Source organism: Oratosquilla oratoria, chromosome 2 (genome assembly GCF_046742065.1).
Source record: "Oratosquilla oratoria isolate Oo_2021 chromosome 2, ASM4674206v1, whole genome shotgun sequence".
Taxonomy (NCBI): Eukaryota; Metazoa; Arthropoda; class Malacostraca; order Stomatopoda; family Squillidae; genus Oratosquilla; species Oratosquilla oratoria.
Genome location: NC_134778.1, coordinates 61,448,375 through 61,468,630, shown reverse-complemented (window position 1 = coordinate 61,468,630; position 20,256 = coordinate 61,448,375). Strand labels below are relative to the sequence as shown.

The window sequence follows — 20,256 nt, the reverse complement described above, 5'->3', positions numbered from 1 at the left end:
TGATGCTCCGAGGCGATCTAAATCTTCGGTGTTGGTCCGTCCTTTATAAACACGAGCAGGTCATAACCCGTGCTCCTAATTGCCGTGAGGTCAAATGTGAGGCGAGGGGCGTCGGACGCAAAACCGTTCTCAGGCCGATGAATCACGTTGATAGAGGGTATGAGGCGGGTATCGCACGTGCGTTCCTTCATAAGGGGTTTGTGGTGGTCACGTGGGAGACCCTGGCACTGGCTAGTCATCCTTCGGGTGTGGGTGGGGGCCAAATGCCGTGGTCTGAGAAGAGGTGAGGACTGGCATGTTTACTCATTTCCTGGTCATCTTTTGACGTTTGACGTTGTATTATGGGCTCGAATATATATGGCAGGACGGATAATGAACAAACGTCACTGTTTAACACCCCTTCTTTAGATTCAATTAAATTCTGTGTCATTCTTTAATAGAAACCGCGGGTGTATAGGCAATAATAAATTCTAAGGCGCTATTATCTAGATACAATGTTTGGCTACTATAACGCCACGCCAGTGCCATCTAGCGGACGAAAATATAACTGAATGTTTGACTGCGCATGTCTACCTTCGGAAATATCATAGAATTCGCTCTTACAAGCACACATATTAATCAAAATATGACCATTACAGTAGTGGAATCGACTGGGATATTTTACAAAACTATTTCTAAAAGGGAGTGGGTGGTTTAGAAAGATTATTTCGTTTATTCCATTCTGACCTTTAAGTTGTTAGCTTCAAGGAACTCCATAATCTATCCCTTAGAATCTTTTCCATATTTTTGCATACAACTGACGTCAAAATAATATGACGATAATTACTGGGCAGAAATTTGTTACTTTTTTATACATGGGAGTTACATAAGCCAATTTCCATTCTCGAGATAATTTACCAGAAGTTAAAGATTTACTGAATAAGATCGTTAATGGCCATCTGTAGGAGAAGATATAACAAATGCCATCTTGTTAAGAAGAGCCATGTACAGACAGGAATGGTGCTCCATGGTGGCCAACGTCCAAGTCAATACGGCACCCCGGTAAGGTAGGGTAATGGTTTACCAATTTAATTTCTTACCTTTGTGGCATAGTGTGCGGGTGCAGTATAGCATAGCGCGGTATAGAGCTACCCGGCGATGACCTGATCAGCTGCGAAGCCACAAGAGGCGTAGCTAGAACGATGTAAGAGAGTTATGCATATTGTTGCAAAGGGGGCCGACAGTGAAAGAGCAGGTTACTAAGTAGATATTTCATTCAGTATCTGATACACGGCGGCATGCATTGCGCTCGGGAAGACTTCAGGGAGTCTGTAGACGTGGGCAACGACAGGGCGTGTGTCTTTCGCCTCGCAGGGAGAAGACTTTGTCGAATGTTTTAATCTAGGGCGTTAGGAACTCTACCTGGCAGCAGATTTGTAAACAACCTTGACCCTTGGCAACGTCACCCGCCCTGCGAGGCGGAAGACATGCCCTGTCAGCGACCACGCCGATAGATTCCCTTTATCCTTCTGTAAGATCCACCGTGTATCAGCCACCGAATAAAATAGTTACTCAGTAACCTACTCTTTCACTCTCATCCCCACGCAAGAACCTTCTTTTAAAAGCCATGAGAAAATTTGGTCTGATCCTGGTGTTTTATTTATTTTTCTTTATCAATTTCATGTGTAATCATTTCAGTAATAGAAAGACAGCTGATTTATGATTACTAACAGTATTATCCGGAAAGATGTTATTGTCCTCATTTGTATAGACAGATGCGAAATAATTATTCAATATACATTACATTTCTATTTCATCATTCGTATGTTCGCTATTTTGTTATACTAGAAGGCCAATATTAGAATTGATTACTTTTTTTACATATACAAGCACCTGGCTGCGCCAGCCACGGCTACGCCGCGGGTGCTTGGGTGCGCGCCCCTGGGATGCGCCCACGTTTTTTTTAAAAGGGGGGAAAATAAAAAAGCTAAAAGTTAAGAATCTGTTTTATTTTCACACTCTGTAACATCTTTACAAACACGTAATTTTTTCTTCGGAGACGGTGATTCGTATAGAAATGAAAAGCTTTTAGCGTGTTCGTTTCGTAATTTCGAATGAAGACTTTTGTTGTTTCGTATCGTATCCTTAGCAATTTTTCGGGTGACTGTAGCCCACCTCCAAAAGTGGCGTGCACGCTTCATCTTGTTTGCGGCTGATTCAGGCATTATTGATAATTGGGCGTATACGGCCGTGGGACAGTTTTCTATGTGGAAACTGCCCAGGGATTCAGGAGTGGGATCACATCCAAAGAAAAGACAAAATTGAAGGCTCTTGTTTTTAATAGTTATTAGATATGATATGCATCCTATGACAATTTATCAATAGAGAAAAAGTCAAGTCTATCACTTTTGCCCAAATTTGGCATTGAAGTCTAGCTGAAAAATAGATAGTAACAATTAATTGTATGAATATATAAAATACATCAGTAAATACATAAATAAATGAATAGATAAGTAGACAAATTGAAAAATTAATAAATACATGAATGAATAGATCAATAAATAAAAGAACAAAAAATATAAATAAATATCTAGTCTTGCAAACACGTAAACAGGAGTTCTGACGCTGTTCAAACGTTTGATTTATTCGATTATTTCTCTGTTAATGTGTGTACATTAACTTTAGCGTGTGTATATAATTCTTATTTACATAAATATCATACACATCCTATGACAATTTATCAATAGAGAAAAAGTCAAATTTGTCACTTTTGGTTAGACTTGACATTGAAGTCTAGCTGATTAGATAATAACAAATAATTATATAGATAGATTAAATACATTAATGAATGGATGAATGAATAAATAGATAAATAAACAAACACATAAATGAATAAGACATGTAAAGAGGGACCCGGAAGCTGGCCAAACATTTTTATTTTTCGACCATTTCTCGGTGAATATTTGCAGATGACTTTGGTATATAATAGAATGTCCATTCGCCTTGAAAACCCACACCAGTATTGATTTAAAAAGATACTGATAGCACAAGATCTAGGCTTGCGAATATGTTTGCACGATCTTCGACCCGGCCAAACATTTTTATTATTCGATTATAATATAATTACTTCTGAATTAACATCTCTCCGCTGGTGCCCAGTAAAGATAAGAATCGTATACATGACTGATCTTGTCATTTTTCATATGGCCGGGGTAATCTAAGCACTTGAAATGTAGAATTAATTACTTTGTACACTTGACAAATGTCAGGATTTTATATACATTTGCTAACCAACAAGTAGAGCTGGTCGCGTTCCTTGATTTTGGGTAGTGCGATAGCGTTCCTGCGTTTCTCCGGTCGCGGTTAATGCGTTCCTGGCATAGCTTTCCTTTTTTTTTTTTTTTCGGTGCGTTCCTGTGTTATTGTGTTCCTGCGTTAGCGCTCCCAAACTATTAAAGCGTCCCTCAAAAAGTAGTGCGTTCCTCAAAAACTTTAAAAATGCATTCCTCAAAAACACTACTGTGAGCATTAGAAGAACTATTCCGCAACTCAAAAAGTATAACAAAGTACAAGGTAATAATGTAGTATTAGGTTACTACAGTTGGTGAATGGTACACTTCCCCGAGAGGAAGGATGGAATTAGATAAACTCCAATTCTCTCGGTACTTGTTTATTGAAGTTAAAATGCGAGTATAGGTGCACAAAGATGCTGTCTTGGCAATGGGACATAGTTCTTTATGCAAGAAGGATATAATGCACATATAATAGCACCACGAGTAATTTGATTTATATGATATTATTTAAACTTTATAGAATAACAATACTAATATTTATAGATATTTACACAAAGATATGAGAGACGTAATAATATTAATAATGCTATGTTTCCATAATGCAAGTTCCAGCGGGGTGACAATTTTGATAAATAAAAATGACTTATGGTACTTCTGGTAAATTATCTCGAGAGTGGAAATTGGCTTATGTAACTCCCATGTATAAAAAAGTAAAAAATTTCTGCCCAGTAATTATCGTCATATTATTTTGACGTCAGTTGTATGCAAAAATATGGAAAAGATTCTAAGGGATAGATTATGGAGTTCCTTGAAGCTAACAACTTAAAGGCCAGAATGCAATAAACGAAATAATCTTTCTAAACCACCCACTCCCTTTTAGAAATAGTTTTGTAAAATATCTCAGTCGATTCCGCCATAGTAATAGTTATATTTTGATTAAGATATCTGTTTGTAAGAGTAAATTCTATGATATTTCCGAAGGTCCTGAGACATGCGCAGCCAAACATTCAGTTATATTTTCGTCCGCTAGATGGCATCGGCGTGATGTAGTAGCTAAATATTGTATCTAGATAATAGCGCCTTAGAATTTATCATTACGTACACACTCGCGGTTTCTATTGAAAAAGGCCTCAGAATTTAACTCAATCTAAAGAAGGGGTGTTAGACAGTGGAGCTCATTCATTATCCGTCCTGCCATATATATTCGAGCCCATGATACAACGTCAAACGTCAAAAGATGACCAGGAAATGAGTAAACATGCCGGTCCTCACCTCTTCTCAGACCACAACATTTGGCCCCAACCCTAAGGATGACTAACCAGTGCCAAGGTCTACCGCGTGACCACCACAAAACCTTTGTGAAGGAACTCACGTGCGATACCCTCCTCATACCATCTACGTAATTCTTCGGCCTGAGAGCGTTTTTGCGCCCGACGCCCCTCGCCTCACACTTGACCTCACGGCAATAAGGAGCAAGGGTCATGACCTGCTCGTGTTTATAAAGGATGCACCAAGGCCGAAGATTTAGATCGCCGGCCGGTCTCGGCGGAGATTTTTCTCATTTGCTGCTGACCGGTCTGGCATAAGCCTGACCTCTTTGTTGACGTTGGCAAGTGGGCTTACACCTACAGCAATTACAGACGTTTCCCAAGTCACGTAATTCTCTGCTTTCAGAGTTGTGCTTGGAATATATTATATATATGTATATATATATATATATATATATATATATATATGTATATATATATATATATATATATATATATATATATATATATATATATATATATACAGGTTGACATTCAAAAATCCGGCAACCTCGGGACCTGAGGACTGCCGGATTTTTGAAAATGCCGGATTTTTGAAGTTTATATATATTCAAAGAAAATTACCACCTGTACAGTCCTTTAATACATACATATACCAAGGCTTTTTCCCCCTTCCAAGGGAGGTAGCCAAAAAGGGAAAGGCATAAAAACACTTCCACCCATTTCATCCCTAAATACACTCCACACCCCTCCCACCCTTCCTCTCATCTGAGCACCTCCTGGATGACGGGTCATCCCTGCACCCTGCCCACCGCCCTGGGTCAGAAGCAGTGTCGCAAGACACAGTACATCCACAGCAAGGCCGCTTCATTAAATCGGCGACCCCCCCTCTCCGTCCCCCTTTGCATATAAGGAGAGGACGGGGAGAAATCCCTTCGGGCTGCGTCAAAATTTACTCACACATACTACTCCACCCCCCACCCCCCCGCCCATTCCTCCTCATGCAGTCACAACATCATCCATATACAACCATTCTCCACTCACCTCTGTCTTCCGTCCTCTCCCTTCCTTCCTCAACAGACATTCCCCTCTTCCCCAAAGCCCCCTTCACCCCATCCATCCACCTCATCCTAGGACGTCCCCTCATGTTCACTCCCTCCACATCTGCCTTCCATACCTCTTTTACTAGTCTTTCTTCACTCATTCTTTCCATGTGTCCAAACCATCCTAATATTCTTTCATCAACCCTATCTCCCAAATCCTTTTTCACCCCTGTTCTCCTCCTCACCTCCTCATTTCTCACTCTATCTAGCCTAGTAACCCCCACCATACTTCTCAGACACCTCATCTCAAACACATTCAAACTCCTTCTCTCTTCTTCTCTTATGTTCCACGTTTCTGCCCCATACAGTGCTGTTGGCACAATCACTCCTTCATACAGTCTCCTCTTCGCATCCATTCCCAAATGTCTATTTCTCATTACACTCTTTAAACCACCAAGGCATTTACTCGCTTCTCTCAATCTACATTCTACCTCCACCTTCACTCCACCTTTTCCTGCTACACTTGCACCCAAGTATCTAAAACTATCCACTTCCTCCAGTCGCTCTCCCTTAATGTTCACTTCCAGTCTACTGCCACTTTCACCCCTTGTACATCTCATCACCTTACTTTTACCCACATTTATCTTTAGCTTTCTTCTATCACATACTCTCCCAAACTCTGCCAACAGCTTCCTCAATCCCTCCTCTGACCCTGCCACAATGGCGCAGTGTCGTCCGCAAACAACAGCTGGCTCACCTCCCACTTTTCTCCATTTTCTTTAACCATCTCCAATCCCTGACTCACTACCCTAGCATTCACCTCTTGCACCACCCCATCCATGTATAAGTTGAACAGCCAGGGCGACATAACGCATCCTTGACGAAGTCCCACCTTTACTTCAAACCATTCACTCTCTCCATTTCCAATCCTAACACATGCTCTACAGTCCTTTAATGGGAAAAATAAACACTAAGTGAAAAGCAAATAATTTTTTTTTATTCACGAATGAATAAAATACAGTAAAGATAGTTATATATAATTTTAATTCAATTTTAATAGAACATATAAAACTGATCCTCCGAAGAATCTTAATTAAACTAAATAAAATACTCCGTGCTGTACTTCTTAGGAAAGAAGCTAAATAGCAGATGGGCTTTTTTACACATAATGTCGTAAGTTTCACAAATGGTTCGCACAGACACATAGTTACCAAGTTTTTTATATTTCCACTTTCTCTGCGATCGATAATGCATGATGTTTGCGTTTTATGCCACCTTTCTAATTTGTTGATTCCAAATTGGGGCTATACAACAAATAAATGCTATAATGAGGAGAATAATGAGAAAAAGGAGCAGGATTACTTGATAGCAGGTGGAAGCATGAACCAACAGCTGATTCTGGCGTAAGCGGCAGCTCCAGAAAACAATGGCGCACCAACGCGGAAAATATGAAAATTAAAATGCGCTCCCGAAATCTGTCCCGGATTTCTGAAGGTTCCGGATTTATGGTTGCCGGATTTTTGAATGTCAACCTGTATATATATATATATATATATATATATATATATATACATATACAAATACACACTGGCACAGCAGAGGTTGGTCGTCGTCCTTCACTCGAGCTCTCTCAGCCAATACCCATAATTCCTTGCCGGCCGGTCGTGGGGGTGGAGATTTTATCATGACCTTTAGTCTCCTGTCCCGCCGACTTGTCCGGCACACGCCTGGCCTTTTCACCAAGGCCCATAATTCTTCGCCGGCCGGTCGTGGGGTAGGAGGTGCTGGGCCTCTCCTGTCCACCGGCCCTCACACGCCTGGCCTCTTCGCTGACGCTTGCGAGAGGGTTTACGCTTCTGACAAGTATACACATTTCCCGAGCCACGTAATTCTCTGCTTTCAGAGTTGTGTTCGCAAGAAAAGAGATAAACCAACACTCGCCCGCCTGCCCCCCCCCTCGCATTGACATTGTATCCACTCTCTTGACTGCACTTCGGATATCGCCATTGCCTCGTTAGAGGCCAAACGCCCATTGCCTCACCTGGGGTTAATAAGGAACGCTCAAGCCTCACCTTTGGTTAATCAGGAAAGTGCTGCCTAGCTTGGGGTTAATCAGCAACACCACACGCGGAAAGTTAACCCCACTCACTTTTCGTAAGATACATACACACACTTCTCACAAACATAACCACGCCCCCACACACAAACATCTACATGTAGTTTTTCTTCGACTAAAATTCACTTCCTTTCTAACTTTCTCCTATACTACATCTTTTCATTTCAGTTTAGTTTACTTCCCACTAAAGATTTTTCAATTTTTCAACCTTTCTCTACTACTACGCCTCCTAACATTTTCTCACCTTTTGGGTGATTTTAATCGCAGGCGTCGGCGCCGCCGTCCAGGTTCCCTGCCCGTTTCTCCCAAGCCACCACCATCAACCGCCCCTCAGCTAATCCCCCATGCAAAAAGCGCTTATTGGCAATAGCCCTCTTATATATACTACTATCTTTTCATTTTCTGACAGACATTCTTCCTCTCCAACACAAACCGATCCCGCACGAGCGTGTTGTCTGTCCTAGGTAGTCCATAGCCCATAGTCCACCGCCTCGGAGCATCATACGTGAACCTGGCTCACTGCTCCTTGCCATCTCACCTCTTCTCCCCCACCATCCCCGCAAACAGATCGCCTCAGAGCGTCATGCATGAGCCTGGCTCGCTGCTCTTTGCTTTCTCACCTGTTCCTCCCATCCACGCAAGCAGATCGCACGGGGACACAACTTGAAACACAGTCTCACCTCACTCGCCGTCTCGTCACCCCCCCCCCCCCACCCCCCGCCCCTGGAGCCCAACATTCATTGGTAAATAAAACCAACTCTATATATCCATCAGAGTTTACTTTCAACCAGCCTAACATTTGGCTGCCCAACGTGGGGCAAGACTACAGGCACAACATTTGGCGCCTAACGTAGAGGCCCAACGTTTGGGGTCCCCAATCCCGCTCTGCCAATCGACAGTCTCCGCTCGACTGCTGCCAGCCGCCACTTGATCTGCCAGATCGTCTGCCGAATTATGTTACTCTTTATTTAATTCATTTCTACCTTTTAGGGATTAAGAATTCTGAATGTACCAAAGTGTTCTACCAATGGGCAAAACTAATTTTGTGGGACTGGATCACTACATCACTCGAATTTGACCTTGGTGTAAGTAACTATGCATTTGCTTGCATTAATCATATCATATTTTTTTCAGGAAGATATTTTTGTTTATTATTTATAGACATAGACCATCTGGAATTTGAACTGATGAATTAGATTTGTGTTATCAAATCAAACGACGCCATCCCACTTGACTTGGGTGGCAGTTACCATATTCTCAGAAGAAATGAGAATGATAAAACAAAGGCCATTAATTTTCTTCTCTTGACTTCTGTGTACTAATGATGTACATGTTACGTGTGTTCGTAATGTATGGGTCGTCACAGCCTTCAGGCAAACGTAAATGTATCAGATCAATCGAGCGTATACTTTGGCCAAGGAGGCTATGTTCTCGGTCTAATTACCACAGGGGTTGCCGATAGATATATAATTATTTTAAATAAATCTACAAACCTCATCAAACATGAAAACAGTTGAGTGTAAATAACGTCCTTTTATGGATAAACTGAAAATTCTCCGTCTGTCAGACTCTAGTATGGCTTCCGATAGTGAAAAGGAATCAGGTTTTCGTGGCGAGCCTCGCCCACCCAAGATTCAATTTCATAGGGTCGTGTTAAGTCGTAGGATACGTTGGTAGCGTAGATGATGTCCCCTTTTGCCAGTAGTCCTCCAAAGAAACCAAAAGTACCAAGGCCATATATCAAGTGGTCAGACAGAGCCATAAGGGCGAGGTCTTCGTCCCTCGATATGGGTTCATCGAGGGCCACTGCGTCCGGATGATGCCGGACCACGTTCTCGCGACACCAAGGGAGGTCGTCCGACACCACGATGAAGGCCACTTTGCCATACCTGAGGAGAGGAAGAAGGAAACCACGTTTGATAAAATGAAAAAACAATAAAAACGTTCCCAATAAAGGGGAAACTACTTAAACAGGATGAAGACCCTGCTCACCTTTTTCTGGCAAAAGCAAAGGCGTCATGGAAAAATATGGGTTCCATCACTTTGGAAGCATGCAAATTCTTCATGTGATGAATGTAACTCGTTCTTCTAATGTGAACTCCAATGACCACAGGCCGTTCTGCACCAGGACTCTGAATGGTCTTGTCTCCAAGGGATGCTTCCTCCATCTTCTTCCTCCACTTCTCCAAAAGTAGATTTCTGTATCTCTCTGCTGATTGTTGGACCCGGGTTTGGAATCGGAAGAAAAATCTCAAGAGGTTCCTTCGAAGTAAAACAAGGAGAAAATTAGAATAAGTAGAGCGTATTGATAGTTGGTGAGAAAAACATAATATAAACAAGTTATTTTGAAAGTAAAAGACAACAATACTACCAACCTATATTGTATAAAATAGGCAGGGTGACAGGGGTATGCACCAATACCTATGTTTTTATCTAAACCATTCAGGGCCACATAATTCTCGGCATTATTGATATTCATACCCCGTTTGATATCAGTCTGTTTGCATGTAGAACAAAGGGAAGAAGTTACTAGGATTAGAATACGGTGTATTCAAAGTCAGTCGATTGGATGTGCACATGATAACGCAGTGATAAAGTTCATCTGATTGAATGGGAAAGACAAGTTATACTGTACAGTATTCATGTACACATATGTATATATCTTTGCCCAAACAAACACACTTCCTTACGACACATATTTGATATAGAGATCATCATATCTCGTAGATAGGATAAAGAGTAGATGTCTGATATATAAGAAAACCAGTAGACAATACTTTCAATATAAACTAAAAAATATACAATGGGAAAATGTTCTCCACATCCCTCCTCCATTTAGGCCAATGATCCTACGCCTACTCCCTATGTATCCTATCTTTATATAGTGCTGTTCTTTAGTCTCCTAGAGACTATTTCAGCATTGGTTATATCTTCAAGCACCCACTAACTATCAGTACTTTTTGGTTTGTAGTTTTACTTGTGGCACCTAAAGGGCCTAGGAACTCCAGAGGACCAAAGTCTTCTGTTGAACCTAAGCATATGTAAGAGTGGATTCCGTGTGAGAGACCGCTCTCCAACCTTGACGAACATTTTCTACCATTAGAAGCTTACTAGCTTCATTAGCTACACCTATGAAAACTATCAATAGGTTTTATAGGTAAGCCAGCAACCCAGCTTTTAACTAGACACACAAGTCACATCTTAATTTGAAATGACAGAAAGCGTTTGCCATGACTGATGAAAGGTTTAAAAGCACGACACTAAGTAGTTTTTATGGACCCTCACCCTATTCGTGCACTCCTCAGGGAGAGCCTGTAGTGGGAAGTTTGGGAAGATCGGCTTCAAGAAGTCATACATGTCCTTCCTCACCCCAACCTGGAAAAAGAGAGAATGAACGGGTCACCATCAGTTATCACACTGAGTCCCCAAGATGCTATGATATCATGAAAAAATTCGCATTGAACTCCAGAACTATATGTGAAGTGTGGTACTGTGCCACGCTTTGGTCTAGGCGCAAAGCGCCGGCGACTCATTTCCGTGACGCTGTGCCAACCAATCGGCTTTCCACACATGCGTTATGTCGCCATGCCAGCCAATAAAATTCGACGCTTCACAGGACTTCTCGGTCAGTTTACCACGGTCACTCTTTAGACTGCTTACTTTCTCTTCACTTTGGGGACAATTCACAAGGGTTGCTCTCTGGACTGGGTACCCTTTCCTCACTTCTCAGTCAGTTCAAAAGGGCTACTTTCTGGACTGGTAGTCTTCTCACTCCTCAACCAGACCACAGGGATTACATTCTGGACTGGTCGTCTTATCCTCACTCCTCGGCCGATTCACAAGGATCCCTGGACTGGTCACTCTCTCCTCACTCCTCGGCCAGTTTACCAGGGCTACACTCTGGACTGATCTTCATGTCCTCACTGCTCGGTCAGTTTGCAAAGGATACTCTCTGGACTAATCGTCCTCTCCTCGCTCCCCGGTCAGTTTCGTCATGAGTGTTCTCTGAACTAATCACCCTTTTCTCACTCTCACCTATCCTTCTATCCTCATGCTGATCCGACCCTTCGACTGCAAACCACCAGACCATGCATGGGCGCCTGTCTAATCGACTCCCCCCCCAAAAAAATATTCTTATATTCAGCTTACCACATCATAATGTACCTTATGCAAGTAATATCACTTTTCAACAATCCTCATATATAATATATATATATATATATATATATATATATATATATATATATATATATTGTACATACATACATATACCAAGGCTTTTTCCCCCTTACAAATATATATATATATATATATATATATATATATATATTGTAAATCCATAATACTCGCATAAACAATTCTACTTATCACCAAAAATTTTCATTTTATACATTTGTAAACATTCATATTACAATAAAGTTCTTAAGTCAATTTTTGTATGTATAATGTCGTCCCTACGTCCATTGATTTTCAAGAAAACCCTGTTTCCTGCACTTCAAGAAGACCCTATTACCTGCACTTTGTACTTCAACTTGAAAGCGATCATGTGGGAGGCTTCTGCCAACCTGTTGCCAAGCTGGCCTCGCGGCACAATCATCATAAATGGCCGTGAACAGTTGATGACATTGTTCATCAGGAAGGATACGTCCACGCCGTCGAACAGGTTCTCTCCCTGGAAGAAGAAACAAAATCATCGATCAAATACTTTGAGATCAGACATGCAGGATACATTACAGTCTCTTCCTGGATTATGTTTTTCCTTTCAAGTAAAATTATTTGAAAGCGGACATGCAGGAGATATGTGAATTTTGGTTTAGGTCAGCATGAAGTCGAGGCATGACCCAATTCAGCTGACTATGATTCTCCGTGGAGGAAACATCACTGTCCTCACGATTGATGGGTCCAGAAAATGCAAGAACCCTCGTCTAGACATTCTTTTTCTGAGGAGGTTCTGTTAGGCTGTGGGTTCCCAGTGAGTCAAACTCACCACGATGAGCAGAGGTGGGGAACGCTCATAGAGTTGCTTATTGTGCTGTGCCAAGTGTCCTTCCCCCCTCTCTCTCTGTCTCTCCCTCTATCTGTCTCTCCCTCTCTCTGTCTATGTAGGGGATGGGCCCAGCGTGTGTTTGTCTACACGTGCTCAATGTAAATACAGCAATGGTCACATTATCGTAACTCACCTGGCTTCTTTCTGCACCTGTTCTTCTTTGGTCCACTGGCTGCGGTCTCCATGTAAGATCTGAGTACTGAGTTGATATGAGGAAGCACAAGATGGCACAAGCGGCAGCAAAGACCACAAAACTCTGTTTCATCCCCTTCATGATGCAAAACTTGGGTCTCGACTGAAAAAGAATAAATAAGGAAAGGTCAAATATATAGTTATAGGAAATTATGAGTGACGCGGTTTTATTTGGTTTTTATAAGCAGACTAAACTTACGCTAATATAGTGTGCTGGGGTAACTCCGTTATCAACTATTCTTCGAATAGCCTTTTCTTCCTCTACACGAAAGGCACGTTATCTACCAGCTGTATCGTTGAAGAACGTGGGTTTCATTCATACACCGGAATAATAAAGATTCAGCTCAACGATTAACATTTCGCTATGTTCATTGTAAAACACCTTGTAAAAGAGGAAGAAAAGGCTATTCGAAGAATAGTTGATAACGGAGTTACCCCAGCACACTATATTAGCATAAGCTTAGTTTGCTTATACAAACCAAATAAAACCGCGTCACTCATTATGAGGAACAACATAGATAACACTAGAGAACATACTCGTAGTGAAAACAGCGTGGTGTATAAACATACATGTCAGGCAGAGAATTGTGCATCCCTTCAAAATACTTACATTGCAGTCACCAGAACTTCTCTAGAAAAAAGACTATCACCACCGTTACAACGATGGAATTTTTGCTCACTACACAGCACAACATGACAAAAAACCACAAGCAGCAGATTTGAGAAATAATACTTCCATCATTTACCAGACAGATCACAAGCCACACTCGATGAAGTCACTGAACTTATGAACATATAAGCTGAGATTATTAGAATTTTACTATTCCCACCCGGCTGAGGAAGAGGCAAGAGACCTCGAAATCTGCAGATACTGGTACCCATATGAATATTGGAAACTTCTGTTCCACATTGAACAATGAAAAAAAAAAAAAAAGTTCTGCACTTTTGAGCGATCAGCTAAACAGAACGTCACCGGCTATCCAATCTAAGAAAAATTATTATTATCATTACTATCATCTTAATTACTATTATCATTAATACTAGCCTTATTATTATTATTATTATTATTATTATTGTTGTTGTTGTTGTTGTTGTTGTTGTTGTTGTTGTTGTTGTTGTTGTTATCGTCATCAACATTATTGTTGTCATTTTCATAATTTTTCAGCACTTTTTTTTTTTTTTTTTTTTTTTTTTTTTTTTCTTTTAAGGGCGAGCTCTCTAGATCTCCGCCCCGTGGATGCGCCCACCCGGTGTCGTAAGGTCTTTCAAATTCCTCTGGGAAAGTCATTTGGGTAGAGACGCCATGAAGCTGTGGCGACACGCCACTTCTGCAGTGTCCCCTTAACGCACATAGCTTTGTTGTATAATAAAATTTGTAATTTTGGTAAAACAATTATTTATGTCAATTATAACCAAAATTATATATTGTAAATATTGTGTCACATACAAGGATGGCCATTATATTGTAAAATGTATTTATATGTAAAATTATTTGCATACTCTATGCAATACTTTAATATATTCAGTATGTATTATTCATGGATTGGCGGACGGGTAACACTATTTGTCCCAAAGTTTTAAATTTTGATTAATCCCTCACTTGTAGACGTTACCATTTACCATGTAGTGACCAACCACATCAAAGCAAAAACACTATAATATATCTGAGCTTCTCTTGCCATCACGGAAATGAAGAAGACCCAATGGAGAATACAGCTTACCACCGAGGTCGACACAACCCTGTTGCAATTTTTTTTTAATAAATATAAATAAAAATAAAAATAAATAGATAAATAAAAAGATAAAACAAAAAATAAGTAAATAAATGAATAAATGAATAAATCAATTAATCACACTGCAACCAAGAAGTGCTACCCCGGGGGCCCGGTGCCCCAGAAACTCACTCGATGTTCTTTACAACTTCTCATCAACTATCTTAGGAGCATGAGAACATAAGAATGAAGGAGACTGCAAGAAACCATAAGGCATATACTAGGTAGTTCCATGTTCATTACCACTTATCATCCTCATCCATAAAGTTGTCTAACCTTTTCTTAAAACAACCGATAGTTTCAGCGCTCACTACATGATTACTAAGTCTATTCCATTCGTTGACCACTCTATTGGTAAATCAGTCCTTGCTTATTTCCATCTTAAATCTAAATTTGTCCAATTCAAATCCATTACTTCAAGTACTACTCTATTATCTTAATATGATGACTTTGTCTGCATCCCCTTTGTTAAAGCCCTTGATCCACTTAAATACCTCTATTAGATCACCTTGCACTCTCCGTCTTTCCAGAGAGGGTAAATGAAGAAGCCTAAGCCTGTCCTCGTAAGATAAATTTCTGAGCCCATGTATCATTTTGGTCATTATCCTTTGTACTGATTCTAGTGAAATGATATCTACCGCATAGTCAAGGATGGGTCTAACTAACGCCAGATAGAGTTTGGTAACTACCTCTGCACTTTTATTCGTAACGGTCCTAGCAATGGAACCTAATGTTCTGTTAATTCTATTACTGGCTTTGATGAAGTACATATGTCATTTCACCGACAATGTGAACAATTTGTTTAGATCTTCCTGCAGCATCTTGGCGTCTTCTCCTGGCCTAATTAGGCGTCTTATTTTAGGGTCGTCCACAAACTTACTAACATCACTACTAATCCCAATCCCATTGTCCAAGTCGTTTATATACATAATGAACAATAAGTGACAAAAAACAGAGCCATGGGGGAATTCTATTCCTCCATTTGAATTTTACACCGTTCATGGTGATGCGCTGTGTTCTGTCACTGATCCATGCTCTGATTCATTCAAACAATTCTCCTCCTATGCCATGGGCTTTGACTTTATTTAATAGTCTCTAGTGGGGGCACCTTGTCCAACGTTTTGCTAAAGTCAAGGTAAATAACATCGTAACTACCATTGTAATCTTTATAGACATTAGTGTAAAAAACGAGAGGATTAGTTACACATGACTTACCCTTGGTGAACCCATGCTGACAGTCACGAATCAAATTATGTCTCTCGATGTGATCTCTGATTCTATTAGTTATTATTGATTCAAGTATTTTACCTATAAATGACGTCAAACTAATTGGCCTGTAGTTGTGCATAGACGATTTGTCACCCTTTTTGAAAACAGAAACAACGTGTGCCTGCCCCCAAGAAATAGGCACAAAACCAATGTCTACCGATTTATCAAATATATCCGTTAACTGGACGTAGGTTTCAAATTTACACTCATTTAGCATTCGCCTAGACCCGGGGATTTTGTAGCTTTAAGTCTATCAATCTATTTGACTACTGCCATTCTAATGCTAATATTTGTAACTCTACTTCCCTCAACTCCACTAAAGATCTGGTTGGAGTCAAATACCATATTTAACCTCTCCTTTGTAAATATCGTGAAAAAATATTTGTTAAATAGCTCGGTCATATTTTCCTCCGAATCTAAAATGACATCGTCGTTTTTAAATGGGCCTATCCTTTCCTTATATTTTGTTCTGTGGAGATGAAAGAAGCCCTTTGGGCTGGATCTCGTTTGTCTGGCAACCTTAATTTTGTTGTTATGTTTCGCTGTGCGCGTGCTATTTTCAACTAGTCTTGCCATACGTAGATTCAAGGTGTGTTTCACGTTTTTTTTTCTTTTTTTTTTTACTATTCTTACGTAAAAGAATTTTTTTTTTTAATCCGATTTTGTTTTTCAGCCTATCTGTCATCCATTTGGGCGTATTAGTATTCAACCCTGTAGTTTTGAGGGAAATAGATTTACTTTGCTCATTCAAACCCGAAGCAGTTAGGTTACTGTATATATCCAGATCGCTGTCCGTGCTGTTGATCTCACATTTGTGATAAACCACACTCTGGTGGCTTTGCATATTACTTTCCATTACTCGACCCTTATCTGGACACCTGGCTGCCCTAATGACTTTGGGCTGACCGCGCACGTCACCCTGTCACAGATCCTCTGAGCCGGCCTCGCATATGACCAAGAGTCTCAAATATTTTCTCAGCTTTTCAAAATTGGCTCTCCTGAAGTCAGGTACTAGAACGTTATTCTTTTTATCTAATTCCTTCCATGTACTATCAAATATTATTTCTTGATGATCGTTAGCGCCCACTTTTACGTTTCTAGCTAGATCCTCATCTTTAGGTAAGCGTAAGTCCAGAGTATTCTATCTCTTCGTGGGATCGGTAATAATTTGTTTTAGTAAATTATATTGTACCACATAAAAAAATGCTCTTCCAGAGTCATCCTGAGTTATGACAAAAGAAACAATATAGATTTAGTATATTTAGACTTTGCAAAAACTTTTGATACCGTCCCCCACGAAAGACTACTTACTAAATTAGCTTCACACGGAGTAGGTGGCAGCCTACTAAGTTGAACTAGAAATTGGTTGAAATGATCGAAAACAGAAAGTTGTTTTAAATGGCAAAACCTCTTGATGGAAAAATGTTACGAGTGGAATTTCTCAGGGTTCCGTTCTTGGCCCACTTCTATTCATAGTATATATAAATAATACAGACCACGAACTAAAATCTATTGCCTCCAAATTTGCTGATGATACAAGATTGTGCGGGATGGCAAATGATCACTTCAATCAATTAGATATTCAAGAAGATTAGATGAATTACAGCAATGGTCTGAAAAGTGGCTAATGAAACTTAATACAAGTAAATGCAAGGTTATGCACATAGGTAAAAATAAAACAAAGTACGATTACAAGTTATTTGGAAATTCGTTAACAAAAGTGGATAGTAAGAAGGATCTAGGGATAATTATCAGTAACGATCTCAAATCATCTAAGCAGTGTATTTCAGTCTCTGAGAAAGCAAATAAGATTCTAGGACTGATCGCGCGATCTTTTGACTTCAAAAGCCCATCTCTCATTAACAAGTTATATAAATCGTTAGTTCGTCCACATTTGGAATATGCTGTTTCTGTATGGTCACCGAATCTCATTAGAGATATTGACAGACTGAAAAAAGTAAAAAGGAGAGCCACAAAACTGATTCCAAATATAAAAAACAAATCATACGAAAATCGACTAAAACATATGAATCTGTTCTCCCTAAAATTGCGTAGACTCAGAGGTGACTTGATACAGGTCTTTAGGATTCTAAAGGGGATTGACAACATTAAAAGTGACAAAATTCTTACACTGAATGAGAATCTGACAAGAAATAATGGTCTCAAATTGTCAGGAAAGAGATCTGATTTGAAAGTGGGTAAAAACAACTTCGCCAACCGTGTAGTTAATGAATGGAACAAACTTCCTGCAGAGGCAGTCCAATGTAGTTCAGTTCGAAGCTTTAAGATTCGTTTAGATAAGCACCCAAGCAAGATGCAGTAATGACTGCCATTTATCTTAGATTATTTGGTTATTTGTTTGTTATTATCTGTTTGTTTATTATTATTTGCTTGATTTTTATTTATCATTAGTTATCTGTCAATTTATTACCATATACTGTTTACCTGTTCTTTACTATCTAACTATACCTATGTATTTATTTGATTTATTATTGTTTATATCATTATAATTTTCATTTATTTTTCTTTTATTTATTTATCATTATTATAATTTTTTCCTCATCCGAGATACTTATGGACCAAAAGGTCTCCTGTCGGCATGCTCCTCCTTTGTAATCCTTTGTAATAACCCTACACCACAACTAAAAATAGCAGTCAAAAACATCCAAGCTTGATTAGACAAACTAGAACAACGGCTCAGAAATGATGGAATGAAAGCCTCACCCCAGAAATCATCATTGATATCATTTATCCCCAGACAACCATGAATCTAAGAAATATGTAATGGTGAAATTAAATGTCAAACTCTCTTCTATTGGAAAAGAACACCGCCCCCCCCAAAAAAAAAAAAAAAAAATCTAGGCCTCACTTTTGATACATGACCTTCAGCCCACTCGCCATAGATCTGACATTGAAAATCAGCACGAAAATAAACATATAAAAACCAATTAAAAATGTGGGATCACAGAGTGAAATTTCAACCACAGTTTACAAACAGTTCTTAGGAACCACACCCGACTACGTTCCCATAGCTTGGTTCACAACAATAATCAAAACAAACATGGACACTTTACAAACTCTACAGAAAAAAAAGGGAGAATAGTATATGAATATGATAGGTAAACAGTTATTTGCAAATACTCTCAACCATATTCACCCAACTCATGACATCACACAAACACAGCCAACAGGAGTTATCCATTGTTATTACAGTATCATTATCCCCACCCTTCACGTTCACTGGCCACACTTGGTTTCCGCCACAGGTAATTAAATTGGAGTCTCAGTTACTGATTTTAGCTTGCTCGTATTCAGATACTACGGATTTCATATATAGTGCACATTATCATTAATCAGAGATGATCTGTGCGGTCATTTTGTCATTATTTCTACCTATTTTCTGTCGATTTTTGAAACGTGTAGAAGATATCACGGCTGCTGATTCTATTTCGTTTAACACACTTGTTTGTTTAGATACCATTTTTCTATAAGCTGGCTTGAAGTCGTCCTCAGTTTAGCACGTTACTTACCGGTGACAGGGAGGCGGAAGGGAGGGAACGAAACGAAACTTAGCCCCGTTCTTATTGAGGTAATTTGTACGAATGATGACGATCCTAGGCTGCACACCTACTTTGAGCAACGTGTCCCGCAGGTGTTCGCTCCGATTCAGTCATATTGATTAACATTTTCTCCTGAAAATATAATATGAATGTAGTATAGACCAATGATGTACATATTCTTCAAATACACGCGTAATACACACACACACACACACACACACACACACACACACACACACACACACACACACACACACACACACACACACACACACACACACACACACACACACCTACGTACAAACACACACACACACCTACGTACAAACACACACGCACACATACACACACTATATCAATATAGGTTGATTTGGTAATATTTTCTTTTTTCTCCCATCCCTCCACAGAAAGTTGGTCAGCAAGATTGAAAGTCTTACGAAAAAACACCATTTTCAACAATAAGTATGCTGTGATCTCTTAATTTGTATCTAAGAAAATCTAATTTTCATGATTATATCTATACATACATACATACATACATACATGCATAAATACATACACACATGCACACATAAATACATACATACATTCATACATATATACATACATAAATACATGCGGAAAAACCACCAAGGAAAAAGAAAAACTGATGACCAAGCGCTTTCGTCTATTCAGACATCCTCAGGGTACATAGAAAAGAAAAAGTACACAAGAATA

General features: G+C 39.7%; 1 protein-coding gene across 1 annotated transcript; it reads right to left on the bottom strand.

Annotated features, from left to right (window-relative positions):
- Nucleotides 1-8,428: 8,428 nt before the first annotated feature.
- Nucleotides 8,429-19,640, bottom strand: LOC143039449 (galactoside alpha-(1,2)-fucosyltransferase 2-like). Its single transcript, XM_076209514.1, has 7 exons — nucleotides 19,510-19,640; nucleotides 12,880-13,041; nucleotides 12,213-12,371; nucleotides 10,985-11,074; nucleotides 10,075-10,196; nucleotides 9,692-9,961; nucleotides 8,429-9,588 (listed from the first exon to the last, which is right to left on the bottom strand). Exons 2-7 carry the CDS (start codon nucleotides 13,018-13,020, stop codon nucleotides 9,270-9,272), a joined length of 1,101 nt encoding a protein of 366 aa, XP_076065629.1. The 5' UTR covers nucleotides 13,021-13,041; nucleotides 19,510-19,640; the 3' UTR covers nucleotides 8,429-9,269.
- Nucleotides 19,641-20,256: the final 616 nt, after the last annotated feature.